The 24,113-nt window shown below is 42.1% G+C and overlaps 4 protein-coding genes and 1 long non-coding RNA gene across 21 annotated transcripts; 1 reads left to right on the top strand and 4 right to left on the bottom strand.

Moving 5' to 3' along the window:
* Positions 1–834: 834 nt before the first annotated feature.
* Positions 835–2,759, bottom strand: LOC149986172 (uncharacterized). 2 transcript variants are annotated; one of them, XM_090248160.1, is made up of 4 exons: positions 2,443–2,759; positions 2,137–2,219; positions 1,900–2,043; positions 835–1,758 (listed from the first exon to the last, which is right to left on the bottom strand). In XM_090248160.1, the coding sequence occupies exons 1-4, from the start codon at positions 2,757–2,759 to the stop codon at positions 1,115–1,117; spliced, it is 1,188 nt and encodes a 395-aa protein (XP_090104286.1). In that variant the 3' UTR covers positions 835–1,114. The 2 variants fall into 2 exon arrangements, with proteins under 2 accessions (XP_090104286.1, XP_090104287.1); XM_090248161.1 differs by having other exon boundaries at positions 835–1,715.
* On the bottom strand, positions 2,651–5,652 carry LOC112278078 (leucine-rich repeat receptor protein kinase HPCA1-like). Of its 8 annotated transcripts, XR_002968574.3 has the most exons (10): positions 5,174–5,649; positions 4,735–4,921; positions 4,467–4,538; positions 4,169–4,240; positions 3,905–3,976; positions 3,668–3,817; positions 3,323–3,391; positions 3,081–3,165; positions 2,846–3,004; positions 2,651–2,684 (listed from the first exon to the last, which is right to left on the bottom strand). XR_002968574.3 is itself a non-coding variant. In XM_073531656.2 (9 exons), exons 1-9 carry the CDS (start codon positions 5,307–5,309, stop codon positions 2,942–2,944), a joined length of 906 nt encoding a protein of 301 aa, XP_073387757.1. In that variant the 5' UTR covers positions 5,310–5,649; the 3' UTR covers positions 2,734–2,941. The 8 variants fall into 8 exon arrangements, 7 of the variants coding, with proteins under 7 accessions (XP_073387757.1, XP_073387760.1, XP_073387758.1 ...); XM_073531656.2 differs by lacking the exon at positions 2,651–2,684 and having other exon boundaries at positions 2,734–3,004; XM_073531659.2 differs by lacking the exon at positions 2,651–2,684 and having other exon boundaries at positions 2,734–2,947.
* A 2,939-nt stretch (positions 5,653–8,591) lies between these two features.
* Positions 8,592–11,411, bottom strand: LOC149986171 (uncharacterized). 4 transcript variants are annotated; one of them, XR_016501203.1, is made up of 8 exons: positions 11,232–11,307; positions 10,926–11,008; positions 10,689–10,832; positions 10,429–10,547; positions 10,030–10,243; positions 9,568–9,805; positions 9,301–9,368; positions 8,592–9,118 (listed from the first exon to the last, which is right to left on the bottom strand). It is a non-coding gene; the product is annotated as an uncharacterized LOC149986171 (long non-coding RNA). The 4 variants fall into 4 exon arrangements; XR_016501201.1 differs by having other exon boundaries at positions 8,593–9,118; positions 11,232–11,411; XR_016501200.1 differs by having other exon boundaries at positions 8,598–9,118; positions 9,301–9,451; positions 11,232–11,411.
* Positions 9,564–10,970, bottom strand: LOC112277647 (putative serine/threonine-protein kinase). Its single transcript, XM_073531473.2, has 4 exons — positions 10,926–10,970; positions 10,157–10,243; positions 9,988–10,039; positions 9,564–9,805 (listed from the first exon to the last, which is right to left on the bottom strand). Exons 1-4 carry the CDS (start codon positions 10,968–10,970, stop codon positions 9,564–9,566), a joined length of 426 nt encoding a protein of 141 aa, XP_073387574.2.
* A 5,763-nt stretch (positions 11,412–17,174) lies between the features above and the next one.
* LOC112277691 (DNA polymerase epsilon subunit C) lies at positions 17,175–21,232 on the top strand. Of its 6 annotated transcripts, none has more exons than XM_024510311.3 (5): positions 18,184–18,671; positions 19,452–19,815; positions 20,029–20,113; positions 20,334–20,375; positions 20,785–21,232. In XM_024510311.3, the coding sequence occupies exons 2-5, from the start codon at positions 19,549–19,551 to the stop codon at positions 20,847–20,849; spliced, it is 459 nt and encodes a 152-aa protein (XP_024366079.1). In that variant the 5' UTR covers positions 18,184–18,671; positions 19,452–19,548; the 3' UTR covers positions 20,850–21,232. The 6 variants fall into 6 exon arrangements, 2 of the variants coding, with proteins under 2 accessions (XP_024366079.1, XP_090104232.1); XR_002968474.3 differs by having other exon boundaries at positions 18,193–18,671; positions 20,334–20,544; XR_016501224.1 differs by having other exon boundaries at positions 18,234–18,671; positions 19,215–19,815; positions 20,334–20,544.
* The last annotated feature ends 2,881 nt before the right edge of the window (positions 21,233–24,113 follow it).

Raw genomic sequence — 24,113 nt, 5'->3', positions numbered from 1 at the left:
TATTTAGTAGAGGACCAAATAAGTGGGCATGTATTAACTCAAGTATTTCCTTGATCTAGTGGCTCCATCTTTGGATATTACATTTCTTGTTTGTTTTCTTTCCAAATAATGTTTATAATATAATTCCTTGATTGCAAAGGCTGGTATATTTTCTGTATTCAGCTTTATCATCATATGTAGACTTACATGTCCTAGTCAGCAATGCCATAGGTAATCATTTTCATCTTTCATCTTTAATTGTAGTTTAGATTCTGGCTAGATTTTACGTGGCTAGATTAAATGTTCCAACCCCTCTGACGTTTGCAACCAGTCATTCGTATATAACTGGTCATATGCTGAATATGGTATTGTTGTATGAGCAGTGCTTTGATGAGTCGAAAAAATATTGTCAGGCTCAGTTTTCGATAAACCTGCTGAAGTTCGTGACATTAATGTTCAAGTATTATGAGATCCAAAATTTGATGCGGCCGAGGGAATCAATAACGGCTTCGATTTTATAACTGGGGTATTGACGTTTATTTTTGAAAGACCTAATAATAGATTCCCATTCTTCACGAGATTGACTGTGGTTGTTACCTCTTTATGACCGACGGCCCTTCTGTTAGTGTTCAATTTATATAACCGAGAATCTTTGTCCTAATGACCCATTATGATAACTTTTCAAGGATCCGAATTAGTAGGGGCAAAACAACTATCTCTCCTTAAAATTAGGAAAACTATGAATATGACTGTAATCCATCCAAAAGAAATAGACATGCAATGACACAAGGGACATGCTCCAACCACGACGTATGACGCAGCAGTACGTCAAAAATGTTGACACTACAAAAAAAATAAAAATAAAAATAACATGAAAAAATAAATTTTGAATGGAGAGTATATCAAACCCTAGGTTCAAAGTCTGGTGGACAGGCTCAACAGTCCAAAGCACGCACAAAACTAGAAAATCTGCAAACCCACTAAACAACACCCAATTACCTCGGATAACCTCTTCAGCCCCTCCAATCAACTACGCAACCCACAACAGAATCACTCCGCCTTCACAAGCGGCACCCATCACGGCTCGCACCTTTCGCGAAACCTCACAAGTCTGCCCAGTTCCCTCTCCCCTCCTTCAACCACCCAAATTTACAAACCCACAACACACACGATCCAAATTTGCAATCCACTGGAACCGTAGACACCCAATGACAGCAGTCCAACCCCATCTTGAATCCCTAAGGTCCGAAAACCGCTGCACATCACGCCAGATTAGTGATAAAGAGAGAGAAAAAAGAAAAATCAAGGCAATGCTATGGTGGGTAGTGCCAAAATGAGCATAGAATCCACACACACACACACAGAGGGACAGAGAGACCAATAGGTAATAGAGAGAGAGAGAGAGCGAGAAGGATCCAGTGAGATTAGGGAGACAGGGTAGAGAGAGAGGGAGGGTGGAATTGAAGTTGAAAAAGAAGGGGAAATAAACGGAAATGCGAGGTGGCGGAGGAGGAAGAGCAGCACAGTCAGAGTTCCTCTCCCTCTCTCCTTCGCCAGGCAAGGCCACAACCAAACGAACGAACCAACTCTCAAACCAACAAATTTGCGCTGCTGAGCCTGACTTGCCCTCGCCACCACGCTCCCTGCCCGGCGCTCTCTCGGGCAGGGCCAGGAAGGAGATAGCCATGTGGGCATGTGTCCATGCGCGTGTGGGGACGTTGGGGTTGACTTTGACCCTACAGCACCACAATTTTGGCTTCACCTCAAACTCTTCAAACTCTGGAGCGATTACAAACTTCAGTACTTTGCTAAACGACTGTTACAGCTGCACTTGATTTTGAAAATGAATCAGACATAAGCTACAGCTTTCATGCCAAACTTGATATTGTGAACTCCCAGAAGTGCGGATCAAGTTCTTACTTTGTTGGACCAGAAGCTGATATTGCTTGAGCTTTTTGTTTCTATGAAATAGAATAGCCAGACTGATCATTAGGATCAGTGATGAGGTTACACTGACCACCACAGCGATTATCGTAACCTTGCGTTTGGTTTCTTGCATTGGAACTGGAACAAGATGACGAACTCTCATAAGCACGGTTGATTATAAAAAACATGAGAATGACATGTTCTTTCGAATTCATGGGAGAGGACCGATACCCGAGTTGAAGCAACTTTGTGCACAGAAACATCTCCTTCCGTCATCAGAATATGGATCCTTGCAGAAGGGAGTCCCTTGTAGTCTGCACAACCCAATATGACGATTTTGTAACCAATGCTACCTATGAATTGAATTTCAGTTAGACAATTCCCTCCACAGACTTGTTATCATGATAAGCACACAGCTACTCAGAGCAAACGGATCATCGGCACCTTCCAGCTACCATTGATCGATAAGCCGATCTATTAGGGATCGTTTCTTTCTTTATCAGGAGGGATTGCCATCAATCGCCAGGGCAGGCCCACCTGATAACTGTGGCGATATCAATGATACAATTTGCGTCATAGACAACAGTGCTTATGTTGTTGTCCATCAATGAAAGCACTGTAAGCGTGCTTGGTTTTGCTGTCGAGTTTTTAGACATGAGCAAGCCCAGGTCATACAGTCGACTGATGTTCAGTGTTGCATCCATGCGAATGTTGTCGAGATACCGATAATGCAATGTATCTTGTGAGGCGACTTCCGTGGCATTGCAACATTTTGATAACTGCATTGCGGAAATTCTAAATCTTGAATACAACCTGATAAAAATATTCTGGATAATGAAATGTATTTTAAGCATGATAAAGGAAGTGTATTACATGGCGTCCGGTTAAATCATGTTCACTCTAGATTTTTGTAATTTCGAACTTGATAAAATGAGCTTACAGCTCCTGGACCGAGCCAAGTTCGTACGCGCTCCAGATATTTTGATCGAGTGTCAGTGGATTGTGCGATATATCCAACACTGGAAGGCTGTATTTCTTAGTTCTGTTGAAGTACGACGAAATCAGAAACGATCCTGTAAATCCATTCCTGCTCAAATTCCTGTGGCAGACATTAATTCAGGAATCAGAGCACTTCATCCTCTGTTGCTCAAAACATAAGATACATCGGGTTTTACCTGAGCTTGATTGTTGATGATATTAACAATCTCCTGCAAGATGCATTGTGCTACATCCTGTGTTATATTTCCAAGGCAATCCCTGCTGCAAGTGTTAGCCAATGTGAGGAAAGCAAGTAAGGAACTGACATGCGTGGTTTCAACTTTCCCCTTTACAACATTGACAACCTCGCAAGATAATTTCAGAGTCATGCTTAGGCTTGTAAGGTACTACACACACATCCTGGGCATCCGAAACTCACACAGTGCGTAAGGAATGTATCATTGTCAGGTTTGGCAGTGTCCCGTTAAACTTGTTGCTTGACAAGTCCCTGTCAATCCCAGAGATTTAGGAATAGTGAGAGATTAGAGCGACTCTGACTCAAACGAGTTACAGGAGTAGTAGCCACCACAACAAACCATTCACCGATCACCTACCCCTTATATGTAGGTTTTTTTGCACTCTGATGGTATGATGCCAAACTCTAAAACCATTCGAGACTAGTACGTTTAGGTTGCTTGAAGAGACTAGTAGATTAAGTTGCATGAATTACTTGACTGAAAAACTCGAATCTCTAATTTCAGATATTAAAAATTCGGATTCTCACAGGTCGAAAAGATTGGTCATGTTTTCAAACGCTCGTTCTGGGACCGGCCCCTCAAAACGATTTCTGCCGAGTCTTAATGTTTCGATGTACGGCAGCCAATTAATTTGAGAAATCGGGAAGGACCCATTAAACTTGTTGCCACTTAAGTCCCTGTTGATGTGCCACAGTCTATCTGCTGGAAACATTTGAGAAATTAAAACAACAAACCATGGTTTGGCACACTATTAATAAGCTTACAATGTCAAGAGGAAGATGAAATGGACCCCGAATTCAGGGAGTTCACCCTTCAACGCATTGTCGTGAACATCCCTGGGAATGAAGAGCAGTAAACAGCTTTCAGGGTTTGCATCGGCAACATGTAATTACTGGATCATATCTGAATCAAAATCACATCTCATATCTAAATTGCATATTGGTATCTAACTCAAATGCAATGGCAAAATTTAGATGCATAATTTGGTCGCGAGTGACGAGTACTGCACATCAGAATTCGAGTCTTACAAAATGGCAAGACTAGTTTGATTCAATGTCCCTGGAAGAGGTCCAGTGAGATCTGGATTTCCTGTCAACTCCCTTCAGCACAGGACCCACCTATTAGTGTCGTCGTCCGTAAAGAGAGCTGAGAAAGTGAATTTCCTGAACCACTACTGAACATTTAGCAGTCCGATGTCAATTGATCCCTTGCTTTTTAAGGGCTGTTCTCTCGGTTAATTCGAATTTTCATAAACCAAGTTCACACTGGATCATGAATTCTTATCAGCAGGTCATAGCAAAAATCACGGACATTTCGGAGACTCACAGTCTATACAGCGTGGTAATGTGTCCAATGGTTGATGGTATAGAGCCTACAAGTGATGCACTTTGGAGAGTCCTGTTTGTTGTGGCCACGTTACCCTCGAAAAATCAGAAAAGTAATGGATGCGACATGATGAATCAGAATTAGTTGTACATATGAAGCGGTCTATAAGGCTGCAGCACGTCCACCCCCCAGTTGTCCAGGAGCAAAATTCGATTCCAGCATGAGCAACAATTTGGAAACAGAATAAATCAAAGTAGTAAACACTCACACGCCTATAATGTAGCTATAGCAATTCTGATCCTTGCCATATGATGTACAGTTGATGAGACACTGCACCCCACGCCAATTGCCTCCGTCCAAGCACGGAGATGTTGAATCCATGTCCCACTTAGCCAAGGTAGTCTCAAGGTTGGGGGTTTGATTCCATGCTCGCAAAAGGTCTTTCAGTGCGTCCACTGCAAGTTAACCCAGACAATAGTTCATTTCTAACTAGTCCGTGTAGGAACAGAGTCCTCTTTATTCACACCGGTCTCTTCGAAAGAATGGAGTTTCGTCAGACTCTTACAAGCACTATCTTTTTTACCAACCGATGTCCAATTGTGCAGCCAAGTCAATCAAGAGCTGCGTCGGTACTCAGCTGTCTTTAAATCCTTTGCCCTGGCCAATCATGTAACCACACATACACATGAGGGAGTGGGACGGTTTACCTTGGTTATTGTCGTTATATATAGTGGTAGTCTGTCCGTCGCAGGTGGGCAGTGTGCCCAACAAGACAATCAGAGCTGCGACGAAGCAAGATTGGTGGACAAGAGAATACTTCCCGACGCCCAGCTTAAGACCCATGGTGTTTCCCGCTTAGATGCTCTCTGCTCACAGTGTGAATCTGCTCTGAGTACGGTGTCGACAGAGAAAGCACAACAACCTGATGAAACGAGACAGACAGCTCTTGTCCTATGCTTTGCTCACTTCATATCGATTGCCTCTACCGATTTCTGAGGTGAGCTGAATGTGGTCTCGCACATTCACACTGTCGGTGAGGACCGCCAGCTCTTCAACATCGTCAATCTATAAATTCTCATCTAAATAACCCATTTCTATTTCAAATAAAAAGGAATCTAAATTATGTAATATTATAGAAAATAAGATTAAGCCTGAACACCACCAAATATGTTCAAGTTCCTGCTGCGAGACAGGATGACCCCGGCGCCGCCGACCAGAGGATTGATCGGAGATCGGGCTGCCCAATTGCGGTCCGAGCAGGACCTTCTTGGTCGCATTGCGGACTGGTAGGCAGAAGGATGAATGCCATCAACCGACAATTCACATCCGTAACAATAAAAATTTGCCTTGTTTCTCCAGCATGTAGAAATATTTTACACTAATAATATGTTCCTTCATGGCCCTGCCCGAGAATGCGCCGGGCAGGGAGCGTGGTGGCGGGGGCCAGTCTCAGGATCAGCAGATTTCGTTAGTTCGTTGGTTCGTTCGTTCGGTTGTTGCCTCGCATGCCCTGCCCTGCGAGAGTAAGAGAGAGGAACTCACACTGCTCCTCTTCCTCCTCCACCACCACCTCACATTTCCGTTTGTTTCCTTCTACTTCTTCTTCATCTTCTATCTCTCCCTCCATCCCTCCCTGCCCTGTCTCTCCATCTTCGCTTGATCCCTCTCGCTCTTTCTCTCTCTCTCTCTCTCTCTCTCTCTGTTCCCTCATCGCTTTCTCTCTCTCGCTCTGTGTGTGTGTGTGGATTCTATGCCCATTTCGGCACTACCCACCTCCGCATTGCCTTACTTTTCCTTTTTTTTCTCTCTCTCTCTATCTCGAGTCTGTCGCGATGTGCACCTTTTTTCGGACCTCGGGGGTTCAAGAAGGGGTTAGACTGGTGACATTGGGCGTCTACAGTTCGAGTGGATTGCGAATTTGGATCGTGTGAGTGGTGGGTTTGTAAATTTGGGTGGTTGATGGAGGGGAGAGGGAACTGGGCGGACTTGTGAGGTTTTGCGAAAGGTGCGAGCCGTGATGGGTGCCGCTTGTGAAGGCGGAGCGATTCTGTCGCGGGTTGCGTAGTTGGCTGGAAGGGCTGGGGAGATAATCCGAGGTAATTGGCTGCTGTTGAGTGGGTTTGCAGACTTTCTAGTTTAGTGCGTGCTTTGGCCTGTTTGGCCTGTCCATCAGACTGATGATGATCATGTTGGGTCATTGGGACAAAGATTCACGGTTATATAAATAGAACACTAATGGGAGGGCCGTCGGTCAATAAGAGGTAACAACCAGCATCCACGGTCAATCTCATGATAATCAGGAATCTATTATTAGGTGTTTTAAAAGTAAACGTCGATACTGCAGCCTAATCCGAAGCCCTTTTTGATTCCCGCGGCCGCATGAATTTTTGGATCTCATAATACTTGAGCATTAAAACCACCACCTTCCTCAGGTTTATCGGGAACTGAGCCCGACAGTATTTTTTCAATTCATCAAACCACTGTTCATGCAACAATACCGTACTCAGAATATGACCAGTTATTTACGAATGACAGGTAGCGAACGTCAGAGAATTTGGAAGATTTAATCTAGCCACGTAAAATCTAGCCAGAATCTAAACTACAGTTGAAGATGCCTGATAAGATGAAAGAAGAAAATAATTACCTAAAGCATTGCTGACTTGGACAAGTAAGTCTACATATGCTGATGATGCTGAATACAGAAAATATACCAGCCTTTGCAACCTAGAAATTACATTGTTAACATTATTTAGACGGAAAACAAACAAGAAATGCAATATCCAAAGATGGAACCACTAGATCAAGGAAATACTTGAATTCATACATGCCAACTCATGTGGTCCTGTACCAATTGCATCCTTATCATGTAAAAAATACTTTCTTCTCTTTATTAATGACTATTTTCGAAAAATTTGAATTTATTTTCTTCAAGAGAAGAAATAAACCTCTGGAAATTTCATAGACTTCAAAGCTATGATAGAAAGACAAATGGAAAACTTATCAAAGGTTTGAAAATCAATAATAGAGGAGAATTTATATTTCAAGACTTTTCAAATTATTGTACAAGAAATAGTATCATTTGATAATTCATATTGCCTTACACACCCCAACAAAATGAAGTAGTGGAAAGAAGAAATAGATCAATATTGGCCATTATCAATTATTATAAGAATAGGCAAACAAATTAGAGTACCATGATGGATGAAAAACCACTTTGCAAGATTGATGATGATATCAAACCTAGAACCAACCACTTATCATGAAGATACTCTTCATTAAGAATGGAAATAGGCCATGATAGAAGAAATATTCTCAATATACAAAATTAAAACTTAGACCAGTATAAATCTACCTTCAAATCAATTTGCTATCTCAACTAAATGGATATATAATGTGAAACTGAATAATAATGGCTTACTTCAAAAATACAAAGCTTGATTGATTGTAAGAAGCTTTGAACAAAAAGAAGGCATTGACTATGAAGAAACTTTTGCACCAATAGTAAGATGGGCCATTATCAAAGTCATGACTTCAATTGCAAGACAAATTAATTAGAAACTATATCATATGGATGTTAAAATTACATTTCTTCATGAGGATTTAAAAGAAAAAGTAAATGTTATTTTAGCCTCAAGGATTTGAAATTCTTTGCAAAGAAAATATGGTTTGTAAACTAAAATAGACACTATATGGACTGAAATAAGTGCCTCAGGCATTGTTCAAAAAATAGACTTTTATTTAAAAGAAGCAAGGTTTTAACAAGGAATAGGTGATCATAACTTATAGTCAAGATTATCTAATTACGAACTAATTCTTATTGTATTATATGTTGATGATCTTATGATTGATAGTTGCATAGGGAACATGACCAAATTTCAAAAAGAATTACATGATCATTTCAAAATGTCTAAACTATCAATAGGTGAAGTTATACTCTATCTTAAAGCCAAATGCATTCACATAAAGAAAGAAATTTTTATGACACAAAAGGCCTATGCACACAATATATTAGTTATTTTTGGCATAAAAAATTATATACTTGCAATTACTCCAATCGATGAAAAACTAAAGCTCATGGTTGATATAAAAGAAGAAGAGGTGCATTCAATACAATATTATAGCATAGTTGGCAAATGCCTCTATTTAATCCACATTCGTTTAAATATTCAATTTGCCAAAAGAGTTGTCAATAAATTTATGCCAGGACCTCAAAAATCACACCTATTGGCAGCAAAAAAGATTCTATGTTACATCAAGTACACTTAAGATTATGAAATTTTATATAAAGAGAACAATCAAAATCATATTACTAAATAAATAGATTCCAACTAGGTTGGAAATATGGAACAAGCATGCTCCATCACAAGTATTGTATTCAATATTGTTAATATACCTAGGGTTACAAAAATAAATGAATCATCTGATTCTTATTTCACCGAGCTCAAGCACAGCATCAGTGGAATTTCTTTTCTCAAATCAACTTCCACCTCCACTTGACGATCCCATGAAAGACGACTCGCCTTCCTCCTTTACAGTCCCAAGGTCACTCCTGCGACCGGCAAACAACCTGATGGTCTCCAAGAGTTTCTCCTCATTTCCTGGCTTCAGCGCCACAACCTCTGCCTCATACCCTGCCGATGCAGATCCCATACCTACGAAACCACCGAGACAATAAGCCATATGCTGATCCCTACATGCCCAATCTGCTCAACCATCATGTGAATGACTAGGATTCATTTCACCTACGAAAATAAACTCCATCTTGGACCAAAGCAATCACCCTCAATTGAAGGTAGTGATACCAAACATGTGAAAAAAAGAGCGAAATCCTCACCCATTTGGACAGATACAATTCGCCAGGAGGATAAGAATCGTCAATGTTTCTTCTTCCACTCACGATCTCTAAACACAGCACTCCAAAGCTGTAAACGTCCACCTTGTAACTCAATCGACCACACGACGCATATTCTGGTGCCAAGTATCCCCTGTGGACATATTCAACCCACTTCTACTTCAGAAGTAGGGCACAAACATGGATCTTCACAACTTCCAGTAACTACTGAGCCGGAACTTCACAACTTGAACTAACTACTGAGCTTACTTGGTACCAGCAACATGCTTGGTCACTATACAACTCTGTTCATCAGGAAAAAGCAACGCCAAGCCGAAGTCTGCTATCCTGGTGTCGTAGTTCTTGGTTAGTAAGATGTTGCTGGCTTTGATGTCTCGATGGATGATCCTCGGATGTGCAAGTGCATGGAGGTAATGTAGACCGCGGGCCACTCCCAAGACGATCTTCCATCGCACAGGCCAGCTCAAGTCGGCCTTGTTTGCACCCCCTTCACCAACGAAATCGTGGCAACATAAGGTGAAAAGGGTGATAATTATCGATTAAATACAACCACATTTCAACTGGTTTGAGGTTGTTCATGAACAAGAGCAAGTGTGAGAGTAATCCAAAAAGAATCAAGAATAAGTGATTGGAGTGTTTTCAGTGACGAATTGAACAACTGTCACAAACGATGTGACAGATAAAAGTTCCCACGTTGAGCGTTCATCTCACCTAGAAGAACCTAGTCAACGTCATGGTTGTCAACATACTCGTACACCAACAATCTTTGTTGTTCACGAATGCAACACCCTTTCCGATTCACAAGGTTCCTGTACTTCATTCCTGTCAACAAAACTACCTCATTCAGAAATTCGTCTAAACCCTTGGAAGTCTTTTGGGGGAATAGTAGTTTCACAGCCATGAAATTTCCATTCGGCAAAATCCCCTGCGAAAAGTCGCACAGATGGTGTCATTTAGTCGAAATCTTCGATGTAATTAATTGGAAACAAATTCCACTATCTTCTACTTACTACCATCCATGTGGCACACAGACAGTAGATCTGCATGGTTTTCGGCAGAAAAGTAGACGTCTTGATCTGCAATATTTCATCTACTTTGTTCACATTTTACCTTGTACACTCTCCCAAAGGCTCCCTCGCCCAACTTCAAGTCGGGATGGAAGTCGCGTGTGGCAGTTCAGAGCTGGCTGTGGGTGAATATAGTTGGCTTCACCTCAAACTCTTCAAACTCTGGAGCGATTACAAACTTCAGTACTTTTGTAAACAACTGTTACAGCTGCACTTGATTTTGAAAATGAATCAGCCATGAACTACAACTATCATGCCAAATTTGATATTATGAACTCCCAGAAGTGCAGATCAAGTTCTTACTTTGTTGGACCAGAAGCTGATATTGCTTGAGCTTTTTGTGCCTATGAAATAGAATAGCCAGACCGATCATTAGGATCAGTGATGAGGTTACACTGACCACCACAGCGATTATCGTAACCTTGCGTTTGCTTTCTTGCATTGGAACTGGAACAAGATGACGAACTCTCATAAGCACGGTTGATTATAAAAAACATGAGAATGACATGTTCTTTCGAATTCATGGGAGAGGACCGATACCTGAGTTGAAGCAAGTTTGTGCACAGAAACATCTCCTTCCGTCATCAGACTATGGATCCTTGCAGAAGGGATTCCTTTGCAGTCTGCACAACCCAATATGACGATTTGGTAACCAATCTTACCTATGAATTGAGTTGCAGTTATACGATTTCCTCCACAGACTTGTTATCATGATAAGTACACAGCTACTCAGAGTAAACGGATCATCGGCACCTTCCAGCTACCATCGATCGACAAGCTGATCAATTAGTGCTCGTTTCCTTGCTTATCAGGAGGGATTTCCATCAATCGCAAGGGCATGCTCACCTGATAACTGTGGCGATATCATCGATACACTTTGCGTCAAAGACCACATTGCTAATGCTGTTGTTCACCAATGAAAGTACTGTCAACGTGCTTGAATTTGCTGTCGAGTTTTTAGACAAAAGCAAGTCCAGGTGATACAGTCGACTGATGTTCAGTGTTGCATCCATGCGAATGTTGTCGAGATACCTGTAACGCATTGTATCTTGTGAGGCGACTTCCATAGAATTGCAACATTTTGATGACTGCATTGCGCAAATTCTAAATCTTTAATACAACCTGATAAAAATATACTGGGTAATGAAATGTATTTTAAGCATGAAAAAGGACGTATATAACACGGCGTCCGGTTAAATCGTCTACACTCTAAATTTTGGTAATTTCAAACTTGATAAAATGAGCTTACAGCTCCTGGAGCGAGCCAAGTTCGTCGCGGCTCCAGAACTTTTGATCGAGTGTCACTGGATTGTGCGATATATCCAACACTGAAAGGCTGTTGTTTTCAGTTCTGTTGAATTACGACGAAATCAGAAACGATCCTGTAAATCCACTCCTGCTCAAATTCCTGTGGAAGACATTAATGCAGGAATCCGAGAGCACTTCGTCCTCTGTTGCTCAAAAATATAAGATACATCGGGTTTCACCTGAGCCTGATTAATGATGATATTATCAATCTCCTGCAAGATACATTGTGCTAAATCCTGTTGTATATTTCCATGGCAATCCCTGCTGCAAGTGTTAGCCAATGTGAGGAATGCAACTAAGGAACTGACGTGCGTGGTTACAACTTTCCCGTTACAACGTTGACAAGCTGGCAACATAATCGCAGAGTTATGCTTAGGCTTGTAAGGTACTACACACACATCCTGGGCATCCGTGACTCACACAGTGTGTAAGGAATATATCATTGTCAGGTTTGGCAGCGCTCCGTTAAATTTGTTGCTTGACAAGTCCCTGTCAATCCAGAGACACAACAATAGTGAGAGATTAGAGCGACTTGGACTAAAACGGGTTACAGGAGTTGAAGCTACCACAACAAACCATTCACCGATCTTCTACCCCAAATATACAGCTTTTGCTGCACTCGGACGGTGTACTGCCAAACTCTAAAACCTTTCGAGACTAGTACGTTTAGATTGCCGGAAGAGACTAGTAGACTAAGTTACACGAATTACTGGACTGAGAACTGGAATCTCTAATTTCAGATGTTAGAAATTCGGATTCTTACAGTTCGAAAAGCTCTGTCATGTTTTCAAACGCTCGTTCTGGCACCGGCCCCTTAAAACGATTTCTGCCGAGTCTTAGTGTTTGGAGGAACTTCATCTGACCAATTTGAGGAAACGGGAAGGACCCATTGAACTTGTTGCCGCTTAAGTCCCTGTTGAAGTGGCAATGCGTTTTTTGAGTTGACCACAGTCTTTCTGCTGGAATTATTTGAGAAATAAAAACAACAAACCAAGGTTTGGCACACTACTCTATAAAAAAGCTTACAATGTCACGAGAAAGTCTAATTGAACCCCGTACTCAGGGAATTCACCCTCCAACGCATTGTCGTGAACATCCCTGGGAATTAGGAGCAGTAAAACAACTTTCAGTGTTTGCATCAGCAACATGTGGTTACTGGATCATATCTGAATCAAAACCACATCTCATATATTAATTGCATAATGGTATCTAACTCAAATACTATGGCAAACTTTAGATGCATAATTTGGTCGCGAGTGACTAGAACTGCACATCAGAATTCGAGTATTACAAAATGCTAAGTTAAGTCTGATTCAATGTCCCTGGAAGAGGTCCAGTGAGATTTGGATTTCCTGTCAGCTCCCTGCAGCACAGGACCCACCTGTTAGTGTCTTCGTCCTACAGTTGTCCCTAAACCTTTGCCCTGGCTAATTATGTAACCACACATTCACATGAGGAAGTGGGACTGCTTACCTTGTTGCTGATAGAAATATACAGTGGTATTCAGTCAGTTGGAGGTGGGCTGTGTGCCCAACAACATGATGAGAGATGCGAAGAAGCAAGATTGGTGGCATGGTGAGGAATGGCATGGTGAGGATTGGCATGGTGAGGAAGGACATATTGAGGAACGGCATGGTGAGGAATGGCATCGTTAGGAACAACATGGTGAGGAACAACATGGTGGGGAATCACATAGTGAGGAAGGGCATGGTGAGGAATGGCATGGTGAGGAATGGTTTGGTGAGGAATGGCATGGTGAAGAATGGTATGGTGAGGATTGGCTAGGTGAGGATTGGCTAGGTGAGGAATGGCATTGTGAAGAAGGACATGGTGAGGAATGGCATGGTGAGGAATGGTACGGTGAGAAACGGCATGGTGAGAAATGGCATGGTGAGGAAGGGCATGGTGAGGAACGACATAGTGAGGAATGGCATGGTGAGGAAGGACATATTGAGGAACGGCATGGTGAGGAACAACATGGTGGGGAATCACATAGTGAGGAAGGGCATGGTGAAGAAAGGCATGGTGAGGAATGGCATGGTGAGGAAGGACATGGTGAAGAAAGGCATGGTGAGGAAGGACATGGTGAAGAATGGTTTGGTGAGGAATGGCATGGTGAAGAATGGTATGGTGAGGATTGGCAAGGTGAGGAATGGCATTGTGAAGAAGGACATGGTGAGGAATGGCATGGTGAGGAATGGTACGGTGAGAAACGGCATGGTGAGAAATGGCATGGTGAGGAAGGGCATGGTGAGGAAGGGCATGGTGAGGAATGGCATAGTGAGGAAGGACATATTGAGGAACGGCATGGTGAGGAATGGCATGGTTAGGAACAACATGGTGAGGAAAGGCATGGTGAGGAATGGCATGGTGAGGAAGGACATGGTGAGGAATGGTTGGGTGAGGAATGGCATGGTGAAGAATGGTATGGTGAGGATTAGCATGGTGAAGAACAATGTGGTGAGGAACGGAATAGTGGAGAATGGCATGGTGAGGAAGGATAGATTAGGAATGGCATGATAAAGAATGGCATGGTGAGGAAGGGCATGGTGAGGAATGGCATGGTGAGGAAGGGCATAGTGAGAAATGGCATGGAGAGGAATGGCATGGTGAGGATTGGCAAGGTGAGGAATGGCATTGTGAAGAAGGACATGGTGAGGAATGGCATGGTGAGGAATGGTACGGTGAGAAACGGCATGGTGAGAAATGGCATGGTGAGGAAGGGCATGGTGAGGAATGGCATAGTGAGGAAGGGCATGGTGAGGAATGGCATGGTGAGGAAGGGCATAGTGAGAAATGGCATGGAGAGGAATGGCATGGTGAGGATTGACAAGGTGACGAATGGCATTGTGAAGAAGGACATGGTGAGGAATGGCATGGTGAGGAATGGTACGGTGAGAAACGGCATGGTGAGAAATGGCATGGTGAGGAAGGGCATGGTGAGGAATGGCATAGTGAGGAATGGCATGGTGAGGAAGGACATATTGAGGAACGGCATGGTGAGGAATGGCATGGTTAGGAACAACATGGTGAGGAACAGCATGGTGGGGAATCACATAGTGAGGAAGGGCATGGTGAAGAAAGGCATGGTGAGGAATGGCATGGTGAGGAAGAGCACGGTGAGGAAAGGCATGGTGAGGAATGGCATGGTGAAGAATGGTACGGTGAGAAACGGCATGGTGAGAAATGGCATGGTGAGGAAGGGCATGGTGAGGAAGGGCATGGTGAGGAATGGCATAGTGAAGAATGGCATGGTGAGGAAGGACATATTGAGGAACGGCATGGTGAGGAATGGCATGGTTAGGAACAACATGGTGGGGAATCAAATAGTGAGGAAGGGCATGGTGAGGAAAGGCATGGTGAGGAATGGCATGGTGAGGAAGGACATGGTGAAGAATGGCATGGTGAAGAATGGTATGGTGAGGATTGGCATGGTGAAGAACAGTGTGGTGAGGAACGGAATAGTGGAGAATGGCATGGTGAGGAAGGATAGATTAGGAATGGCATGATAAAGAATGGCATGGTGAGGAAGGGCATGGTGAGGAATGGCATGGTGAGGAAGGGCATAGTGAGAAATGGCATGGAGAGGAATGGCATGGTGAGGAAGGACATGGTGAGGAATGGTTTGGTGAGGAATGGCATGGTGAAGAATGGTATGGTGAGGATTGGCAAGGTGAGGAATGGCATTGTGAAGAAGGACATGGTGAGGAATGGCATGGTGAGGAATGGTACGGTGAGAAACGGCATGGTGAGAAATGGCATGGTGAAGAAGGGCATGGTGAGGAAGGGCATGGTGAGGAACGGCATAGTGAGGAATGGCATGGTGAGGAAGGACATATTGAGGAACGGCATGGTGAGGAATGGCATGGTTAGGAACAACATGGTGAGGAACAGCATGGTGGGGAATCACATAGTGAGGAAGAGCATGGTGAGGAAGAGCATGGTGAGGAAAGGCATGGTGAGGAATGGCATGGTGAGGAAGAGCACGGTGAGGAAAGGCATGGTGAGGAATGGCATGGTGAGGAAGAGCACGGTGAGGAATGGCATGGTGAGGATCGGCATGGTGAAGAATGGTATGGTGAGGATTGGCATGGTGAAGAACAGTGTGATGAGGAACGGAATAGTGGAGAATGGCATGGTGAGGAAGGATAGATTAGGAATGGCATGATAAAGAATGGCATGGTGAGGAAGGGCATGGTGAGGAATGGCATGGTAAGGAAGGGCATAGTGAGAAATGGCATGGAGAGGAATGGCATGGTGAGGAAGGACATGGTGAGGAATGGTTTGGTGAGGAATGGCATGGTGAAGAATGGTATGGTGAGGATTGGCAAGGTGAGGAATGGCATTGTAAAGAAGGACATGGTGAGGAATGGCATGGTGAGGAAGAGCACGGTGAGGAAAGGCATGGTGAGGAATGGCATGGTGAGGAAGAGCACGGTGAGGAATGGCATGGTGAGGATCGGCATGGTGAAGAATGGTATGGTGAGGATTGGCATGGTGAAGAACAGTGTGATGAGGAACGGAATAGTGGAGAATGGCATGGTGAGGAAGGATAGATTAGGAATGGCATGATAAAGAATGGCATGGTGAGGAAGGGCATGGTGAGGAATGGCATGGTAAGGAAGGGCATAGTGAGAAATGGCATGGAGAGGAATGGCATGGTGAGGAAGGACATGGTGAGGAATGGTTTGGTGAGGAATGGCATGGTGAAGAATGGTATGGTGAGGATTGGCAAGGTGAGGAATGGCATTGTAAAGAAGGACATGGTGAGGAATGGCATGGTGAGGAAGAGCACGGTGAGGAAAGGCATGGTGAGGAATGGCACGGTGAGGAATGGCATGGTGAGGATCGGCATGGTGAAGAATGGTATGGTGAGGATTGGCATGGTGAAGAACAGTGTGATGAGGAACGGAATAGTGGAGAATGGCATGGTGAGGAAGGATAGATTAGGAATGGCATGATAAAGAATGGCATGGTGAGGAAGGGCATGGTGAAGAATGGCATGGTAAGGAAGGGCATAGTGAGAAATGGCATGGAGAGGAATGGCATGGTGAGGAAGGACATGGTGAGGAATGGTTTGGTGAGGAATGGCATGGTGAAGAATGGTATGGTGAGGATTGGCAAGGTGAGGAATGGCATTGTAAAGAAGGACATGGTGAGGAATGGCATGGTGAGGAATGGCATGGTGAGGAAGGGCATGGTGAGGAACGGCATAGTGAAGAATGGCATGGTGAGGAAGGACATATTGAGGAACGGCATGGTGAAGAATGGCATGGTTACGAACAACATGGTGAGGAACAACATGGTGAGGAACAACATGGTGAGGAACAACATGGTGAGGAACAACATGGTGGAGAATCACATAGTGAGGAAGGGCATGGTGAGGAATGGCATGGTGAGGAAGAGCACGGTGAGGAAAGGCATGGTGAGGAATGGCATGGTGAGGAAGAGCACGGTGAGGAATGGCATGGTGAGGATCGGCATGGTGAAGAATGGTATGGTGAGGATTGGCATGGTGAAGAACAATGTGGTGAGGAACGGAATAGTGGAGAATGGCATGGTGAGGAAGGATAGATTAGGAATGGCATGATAAAGAATGGCATGGTGAGGAAGGGCATGGTGAGGAATGGCATGGTGAGGAAGGGCATAGTGAGAAATGGCATGGAGAGGAATGGCATGGTGAAGAAGGACATAGTGAGGATCGGCATGGTGAAGAATGGCATAGTAAGGATTGGCATGGTGAAGAAGGATTTGGTGAGGAATGGCAGGGTGAAGACTTGCAAGGTGAAGATTGTTATGGTGAGGAGTGGCATGGTGAGGAAGGGCATTGTGAGGAATGGTATGGTGAGGAATGGCATGGTGAGGAAGTGCATGGTGAGGAAGGGCATAGTGAGAAATGGCATGGAGAGGAATGGCATGGTGAAGAAGGACATAGTGAGGATCGGCATGGTGAAGAATGGCATAGTAAGGATTGGCATGGTGAAGAAGGATTTGGTGAGGAATGGCAGGGTGAAGACTTGCAAGGTGAAGATTGTTATGGTGAGGAGTGGCATGGTGAGGAAGGGCATTGTGAGGAATGGTATGGTGAGGAATGGCATGGTGAGGAAGTGCATGGTGAAGAATGGCATGGTGAGGAAGTGCATGGTGAAGAATGGCATGATGAGGAATGGCATGGTGAAGAATTGCATGGTGAGGAATGGCATGATGAGGAATGGCATGGTGAGTCTCAGGCTCAGGAGAGTCTCAAGCTCAGGCTCAGGCGAGTCTCAGGCTCACCAGCGTTCCTTGGGCTGTTTGGGCTGTTCGTTCGTTGGTGTGTTAGTTCGTTCGTTGGTTAGTTGGTTGGTTCATTCATTCGTTCGTTGGTTCATTCATTCGTTCGTTGGTTCATTCATTCGTTCGTTTGTGTGTTGGTTCGTTCGTTCGGTTGTGGCCTTGCCTGCCCTGCCTGGCGAGAGAGAGGAACTCTCACTGTGCTCCTCCTCCACCACCACCTCGCTGTTTCCCCTTCTTCACCTTCAATTCCACCCTCCCCCCCTCCCTACTCTGTCTCTCCACTCTCGCTTGACCCCTCTCGCTCTTTCACTCTCTCTCTGTTAGCTCTTCGCTCTCTCTCTTGCTCTGTGTGTGTGTGTGGATTCTATGCTCATTTCGGCACTACCCACCTCGGCATTGCCTTACTTTTCCTTTTCTCTCTCTCTCGAGTCTGTCGTCATGTGCAGCGGTTTTCGGACCTTGGGGGGTGAAGAAGGGGTTGGTCTGGTGTCGTTGGGCGCCTGCGATTCGAGTGGATTGCGAATTTGGATCGTGTGAGTGGTGGGTTTGTGAATTTGGGTAGTTTAAGGAGAGGAGTGGGATCTGGGCAGACTTGTGAGGTTTTGCGAAAGGTGCGAGCCGTGATGGGTGCCGCTTGTGAAGGTGGAGCGGTTCTGTCGCGGGTTGCGTAGTTGGCTGGAGGAGCTGGGGAGCTTATCCGAGGTAATTGGCTGTTGTTGAGTGGGTTTGCAGATTTTCTAGTTTTGTGCGTGCTTTGGCCTGTTTGGCCTGTTTAGCAGACTTTAAACCTAGGGTTTGGTATACTCTCCATTCGAATTTTTTTTTTCATGTGTTTTTTCTTTTTTTTTCTTTTTTTCTTTTTTGCTTTTGTAGTGTCAACATTTTTGACGTACTGCTGCGTCATACGTCGTGGTTGGATTGCGTCCCTTGTGTCATCGTGTGCCTATTCCTTTTGGATGGGTTACAGTCATAGTCATAGTTTTTTTTTTTTTTTTTTTTTTTTTTTTCTGGCTTCATGAAGTAATCATCTGATTAAGATATTCATGCTTTTCTGTTATAATGCTCGATCATCGGTGTCAGTCAAGCTCTAACCCATGAAAGAGAAAAAAAATAGAACTTTGCTGTTTACCGAGTGGATTGTTTAGATTCGAAGTGGAAGTGATAATTTTCCATTCGCATGTAGCATAAGCCACATTCGACTAGTTCAAAAGTATTTGGATGATGAAGTAATCGTTCGTTGTGCAGCGAATGCGAGCTAAGCGTCAGTCATGCAGTTCTGTGGTAGTTTCTGGGAGACAGCATTATAATTCCGCATTATTTTACGCGTAGTATACGTCACACAATTACCAGGGCGATGTTCAAGCTCATGATTGTAAACACGGATTATCTTAAATTATTTCTGGGTCTCGAAGGACAACCGCTGAGTCTGCTGTCGGCGGTAAAGTTAACATAATTCCGACATTCCATCGTTTCCTTTTTCAGATTGGGAAGTGATGAAACACGCTACATAGTAGTGTTGGAGAAAAGGTGCAAATAGAAGTGACATAGTAGAGCATTGAGCTTTGAAATCGATCGCATCATGAGCACCACTAATTCAGAGTCCGAGGTCCAGAGGTCGTATGAGGACGACGAGAGGAAGGAAAATGGATACTCATACGAGGAGAATGGGAACAAGTCCGAGAATGGAACTCCAGCATCCTGGCGTGCATCAGGCAAACCTGGAAAATCCTTGCAGAACCTTCTCACGCTCTCTTTTCCTATTTCAAGAGTACGCAGACTTGCGAAGAGCGAGGGTGACATCCAGTGGGTGGGTGTAGAAGCTGGCTTTCTCATTGCCAAAGCCACTGTAAGTATTATTGCGATTCATCAAACATTCCTGTAGCATAAAATTTAGCCATCCTGTAGTCTTTTAGTTATTGTTGGCAATCACAGAGTTTGAGTGCAGGCAGTGTAAGCACTTTTTCAAATTTTTTGCAAAGTCTTGCAATATGAAATACGCCTTGGTTGTGATGGTGTAAGACAATATTTTTTCTTTTCCTTTTTTTATCCTGGGGTTCAGGAGCTTTTCTTGGAGAAGCTTGTTGAAGATGCGTTCGGTAGGATGCGAGACAACCGGCAGGCATCAATTCTTTATCCCCATTTATGTGCGTAGGAGTTTCTCCTCCATGGTTGAAATTTCCTTGAATTGTTTGTTTCTCCATGAGGTCGCTGAAATACTCGACTTGCACTCCGATCAATCATCGTAACATAACATGTTCATAATTCATTGAAGTAGGAAATCATGAATTCAGATTGTAGAGCTTTCTCTTCAACCTTGCTGGCGAACCTTGTAATTTACTCTTTTTCTGATGCTTTGTTGATCAGCATCTCATATTGCAAGCTCGGAGAGACTGGAATTTCTTTCAGGTCAGCTTTTTGGGTTTCTGGGGTTTCCTACTCTTCACTGTCCAAGTTTCAATCGTCGTCGCATGAACATGTAGTGTCCTACCGGAAGCCATGGCCCAATTAGTCAATACCTTCACTTCTACATTTTCAGGCAATCCTTGGAAAAATCAATTGGCGGGACATATCCGTGGTCTCTCATCAACTCTTTGTTTCGTTTATTTATAACCTATTTTAAACCTGCTTATGTTTGAATCTGTGTATATCATATGTAGCATTTGCTGTCTTTGGTCATCTTGTTTTCAGAAATAAACTCTAGTTGTAGAACTCCTCAGCCTTGTTATCAACTCTCCAAGTAATTTGGCACATTGAACCCGTTTTCCTTGTGAGAAAATTGCTCATAGAGGGCTTGCTTGTTGGGTATAATGTGCAGATATTGTGCCCGTGAGGATTCCAGCTGCAACTGCTCTTCAAAATGCTTCAATGGCGGACAAGTAGGTCAATCAATACGTGGCAGTTATGTGATCGGTATGGAAGTTAAGTTGTAGGGAAATCATGTATCAGTGGAGATACATGTGGATTGTGAACCAAGGCTTTACTTGGACGGTCATGGGTTGTGAAGGGCTAGAAAACAAAGTCTTGAGCGGAGGGCACGTGGAGGTTAGCGTCTGTATTCTTTTGATTTTAGCAGGTCATTAGGATTAGCTTCAATGCAAGAAAGTTTGATTTGGTAAGCATTCCTATTTAACTTGGCAGTTTATGACTTAGGGGCGTCTCATCTAAAGTAGAAAATTCCAATTTGAGGTCTTTGTGGATAGTTTTGTACACGTTCTTTTAAGAAAGAATTCGTGCATTTCAAGCCGCATTCATGCTTTTTTCGATCCATTATCCTTAACCGGATCCACACCTTAGTGAATGCTAAAGAATTTCTAAGTTTGCTTGGTGTTGTTCAAGAACATTGGGTGGATTCCTCATGCCATTCTAAAAGCTTACACGTTGCTCAGTTGTAAACTTGGCTACTTTGGTTTTTTATTTCAAACGTGGTGAAGGGAGGAGCATAGTATCTATTGTTGGGAACCTAACATGTGTCAAACTTGAGGAACTTGTGAGTTTATGTTACGGTGGCTTACAAGAACTGTTGTGCTTAACCAAATAATATCATAAAGTTAGCAGTTATCCAATTCTCATAGTATCAATGCAGTGATAGTATTATTTTTGCTGTCATGCTACTCTCTGTGGTTCGTCAATGGTTCAAAATAAATCTCATCAAATTGGGATTGTTTTACGTAAGGGCATATGATACTAATACTCAAGGTTTACCAAATTTTAAGTTGACTTGGAGCTATTTTAATGGCAAACTTTTCTTCACATCGAATTTGCCTCAACTTTTGAGCAGAATGTTTTTGTGAAATTGTTTTTGTGATACGTGAACAAGTAGTTTTTTGAAAGTACTAATTGTTATTTTTCAAAATACATCAACTTCTTGAACTTTGTGATATCCATGAAATTATTCATTTTATTCATACATCACAGATGTTATTTCAACTCTGAATAGAAAAAATCATATATGTGACAAGTCTATGAATATTTAGTGCTGAATAGGTTTCTAATGAATTTTTTATACGGAAGTACATTAAAGATTAAATTTGAATATGAATAAATCAAATCAAGTGTAAATTTATACTCTTTATGAGTTCATAAGAATCCTTTTTAACATTACAATCTATTTTATAGCATGCTTTTCAACTTTCTTCTATAATTTACCAATAATTCAAAAATGTTCGTTTTTTATATTTTATCTAAGTTACAAATAGTTTTCTTTTTCTTCCATAAGGAAATAGTTTATTCAATTAAAACCTTATCTTGATGCTTTATGTGATATTTTGATACAACCGTCAAAATGTTTGAAAGTCTCTATCATAAATGAAAAAATACCACAAAATGTATGTGATATATATATCATTTTGCATCACATTTTTCATTATCACATGTATATGTGACAAAATGAAAAAATATCATACTTTGATAAAATTGTTGAAATGTTTTATAGTCTTTGTTACAAATAAAGACTTCTTATACATCTCAGATAATAGAAACTTTAATTAGAATAAATTCAATATCAAAATATTCTAATTATAATTTCTATTATTTGAGATAAATATCAAAATCCTTTTCAACCTTAAAATTGATTTTCATAAAATAACAATAATAATAATAATAATAATAATTAGTTTGTTTTTATGTTATATGTTTTGGCTTTATTGAGAATGTTTAGAAAGACATAAGAGTAATAGTAAGTCATACACACACACAAGAGTAGTATTAAGTCATACACACAAGAGAGTTTCTAAGGAGAAAGACCTTCACATCCAAAAATCTATTGATCTGATTGTATCTCATATATAAGAAGAAAAAAGAAGAGAGGATAAACAATACTTCTCCACTAGACTCTAAATACTATAGCTATAGTATTTACTGTAGTCTACAATAAATATTATAGAGAGCGCCGGCTACATTTAATGATCTCAACATTCCTCCTCGCTCATCATAATATTTACATAATATAAAATTTATATAGAATCATGATCTATACTTTTCTGTGATCTTGCAAGATCAACAATTGTTGCCTCATTAAAACCTTATCTAGAAAAACCTTATTTCATTTAAGGGCAAAACCATAGATGAAGGAAAAAGAGTAAAACATCATTTTCTTTAATTATTTAAAGAGCTCATTAACTTTCTTATTCAAGAAAAGCAAGTCGCCGCATACCAATGCCATAAGTAAGTCGACAATGGTTGCTTAATGGGAGAGCTTTGGTGAAGAGATCAACAAGGTTATTTGTAGATTCAATTTCCTTAATTATAAGTGCTTGATCAGTAATCAAGTCATGAGTATAACTAAAATACTTTGGATCAATATGCTTTATCTTGTTGCCTTTAATGAAACCAACTTGTATCTGTGCAATACAAGCACTATTATCTTCATGCAAGATAGTTGGAGAATCATCATATGAAAATCCATAGGTTGTTTGAATGAATTTATCAATTGATCGCAACCAAATACATTCTCGAGATGCTTCATGTAAGGTAATAATTTCTGCATGGTTGGATGAAGTTGCAGTTATTATTTGTTTCACTAATTTCTATGATATTGCAGCTCCATATCTTAAGAATACATATCCTATTTGAGATTTAGTTGTTGCAATATCAGATTTATATCCTGCATCACAATATCCAACCAATTTTGGATCTGCGGATTGTGTGTAGTATAATCCTAAGTCTTCAGTACCTTTTAAATAACGTAATAAATATTTGATGCTATTCCAATGTTGTAGTGTTGAACGTGCACTATGTCTTGCAACAACACTAACTGCAAATGCAATATCTGGTCTTATAGATGTAGCTAAATACAAAAGTGCTCCAACCGCTGTGAGGTATGGATATTGATCTTCTAATATTTCCTCTTCTTCCTTGCAGGGACGGTATGGATCATGACCATCACAACCACATCCAACTATTGGTGTGGACAATGGATAAGCATCAATCATATTAAATCTTTGCAAGATTCGTCTAATATATGTTAGTTGGTAGAGAAAAATGCTACCATCTGTTAGATGCATAATCTGAAGACTAATGTAGAAAGTTATTTTTCCTAGCATTTTCATCTCAAATTCGCGTATAAGTAGGTTTGTAGCTATAACACATGTAGATGTAGTACCCACTAGGTTAAGATCATCAATATATATAGCAATGATCACAAAA

The sequence above is a fragment of the Physcomitrium patens genome, chromosome 26 (genome assembly GCF_059467195.1).
Source record: "Physcomitrium patens ecotype Gransden chromosome 26, ASM5946719v1, whole genome shotgun sequence".
Lineage (NCBI taxonomy): Eukaryota > Viridiplantae > Streptophyta > Bryopsida > Funariales > Funariaceae > Physcomitrium > Physcomitrium patens.
Note: the sequence above shows the minus strand (reverse complement) of the source record. Positions and strands in the feature narration are given on the sequence as shown.

What these genes read in the sequence shown, in the direction of transcription:
- LOC149986172 (XM_090248160.1), bottom strand. Translation starts at nt 2,759, where the DNA reads ATGCTTAAAATACATTTCATTATCCAGAATATTTTTATCAGGTTGTAT. An exon ending in ACAAAGTTGCTTCAACTCGG is followed by an intron (nt 2,044 to 2,136) that starts GTATCGGTCCTC and finishes ATCTTGTTCCAG; the next exon opens with TTCCAATGCAAGAAACCAAA. An exon ending in TCAGCTTCTGGTCCAACAAA is followed by an intron (nt 1,759 to 1,899) that starts GTAAGAACTTGA and finishes TAATCGCTCCAG; the next exon opens with AGTTTGAAGAGTTTGAGGTG.
- LOC112278078 (XM_090248162.1), bottom strand. Translation starts at nt 5,309, where the DNA reads ATGGGTCTTAAGCTGGGCGTCGGGAAGTATTCTCTTGTCCACCAATCT. An exon ending in TATAGCTACATTATAGGCGT is followed by an intron (nt 4,539 to 4,734) that starts GTGAGTGTTTAC and finishes CACAACAAACAG; the next exon opens with GACTCTCCAAAGTGCATCAC. An exon ending in ATACATTCCTTACGCACTGT is followed by an intron (nt 3,005 to 3,322) that starts GTGAGTTTCGGA and finishes TGTCTGCCACAG; the next exon opens with GAATTTGAGCAGGAATGGAT.
- LOC112277647 (XM_073531473.2), bottom strand. Translation starts at nt 10,970, where the DNA reads ATGACGGAAGGAGATGTTTCTGTGCACAAACTTGCTTCAACTCAG. An exon ending in ACAAACTTGCTTCAACTCAG is followed by an intron (nt 10,244 to 10,925) that starts GTATCGGTCCTC and finishes GACTTTTCGCAG; the next exon opens with GGGATTTTGCCGAATGGAAA. An exon ending in TAGACGAATTTCTGAATGAG is followed by an intron (nt 10,040 to 10,156) that starts GTAGTTTTGTTG and finishes GACGTTGACTAG; the next exon opens with GTTCTTCTAGGTGAGATGAA.
- LOC112277691 (XM_024510311.3), top strand. Translation starts at nt 19,549, where the DNA reads ATGAGCACCACTAATTCAGAGTCCGAGGTCCAGAGGTCGTATGAGGAC. An exon ending in TTCTCATTGCCAAAGCCACT is followed by an intron (nt 19,816 to 20,028) that starts GTAAGTATTATT and finishes CCTGGGGTTCAG; the next exon opens with GAGCTTTTCTTGGAGAAGCT. An exon ending in AATTCTTTATCCCCATTTAT is followed by an intron (nt 20,114 to 20,333) that starts GTGCGTAGGAGT and finishes TTTGTTGATCAG; the next exon opens with CATCTCATATTGCAAGCTCG.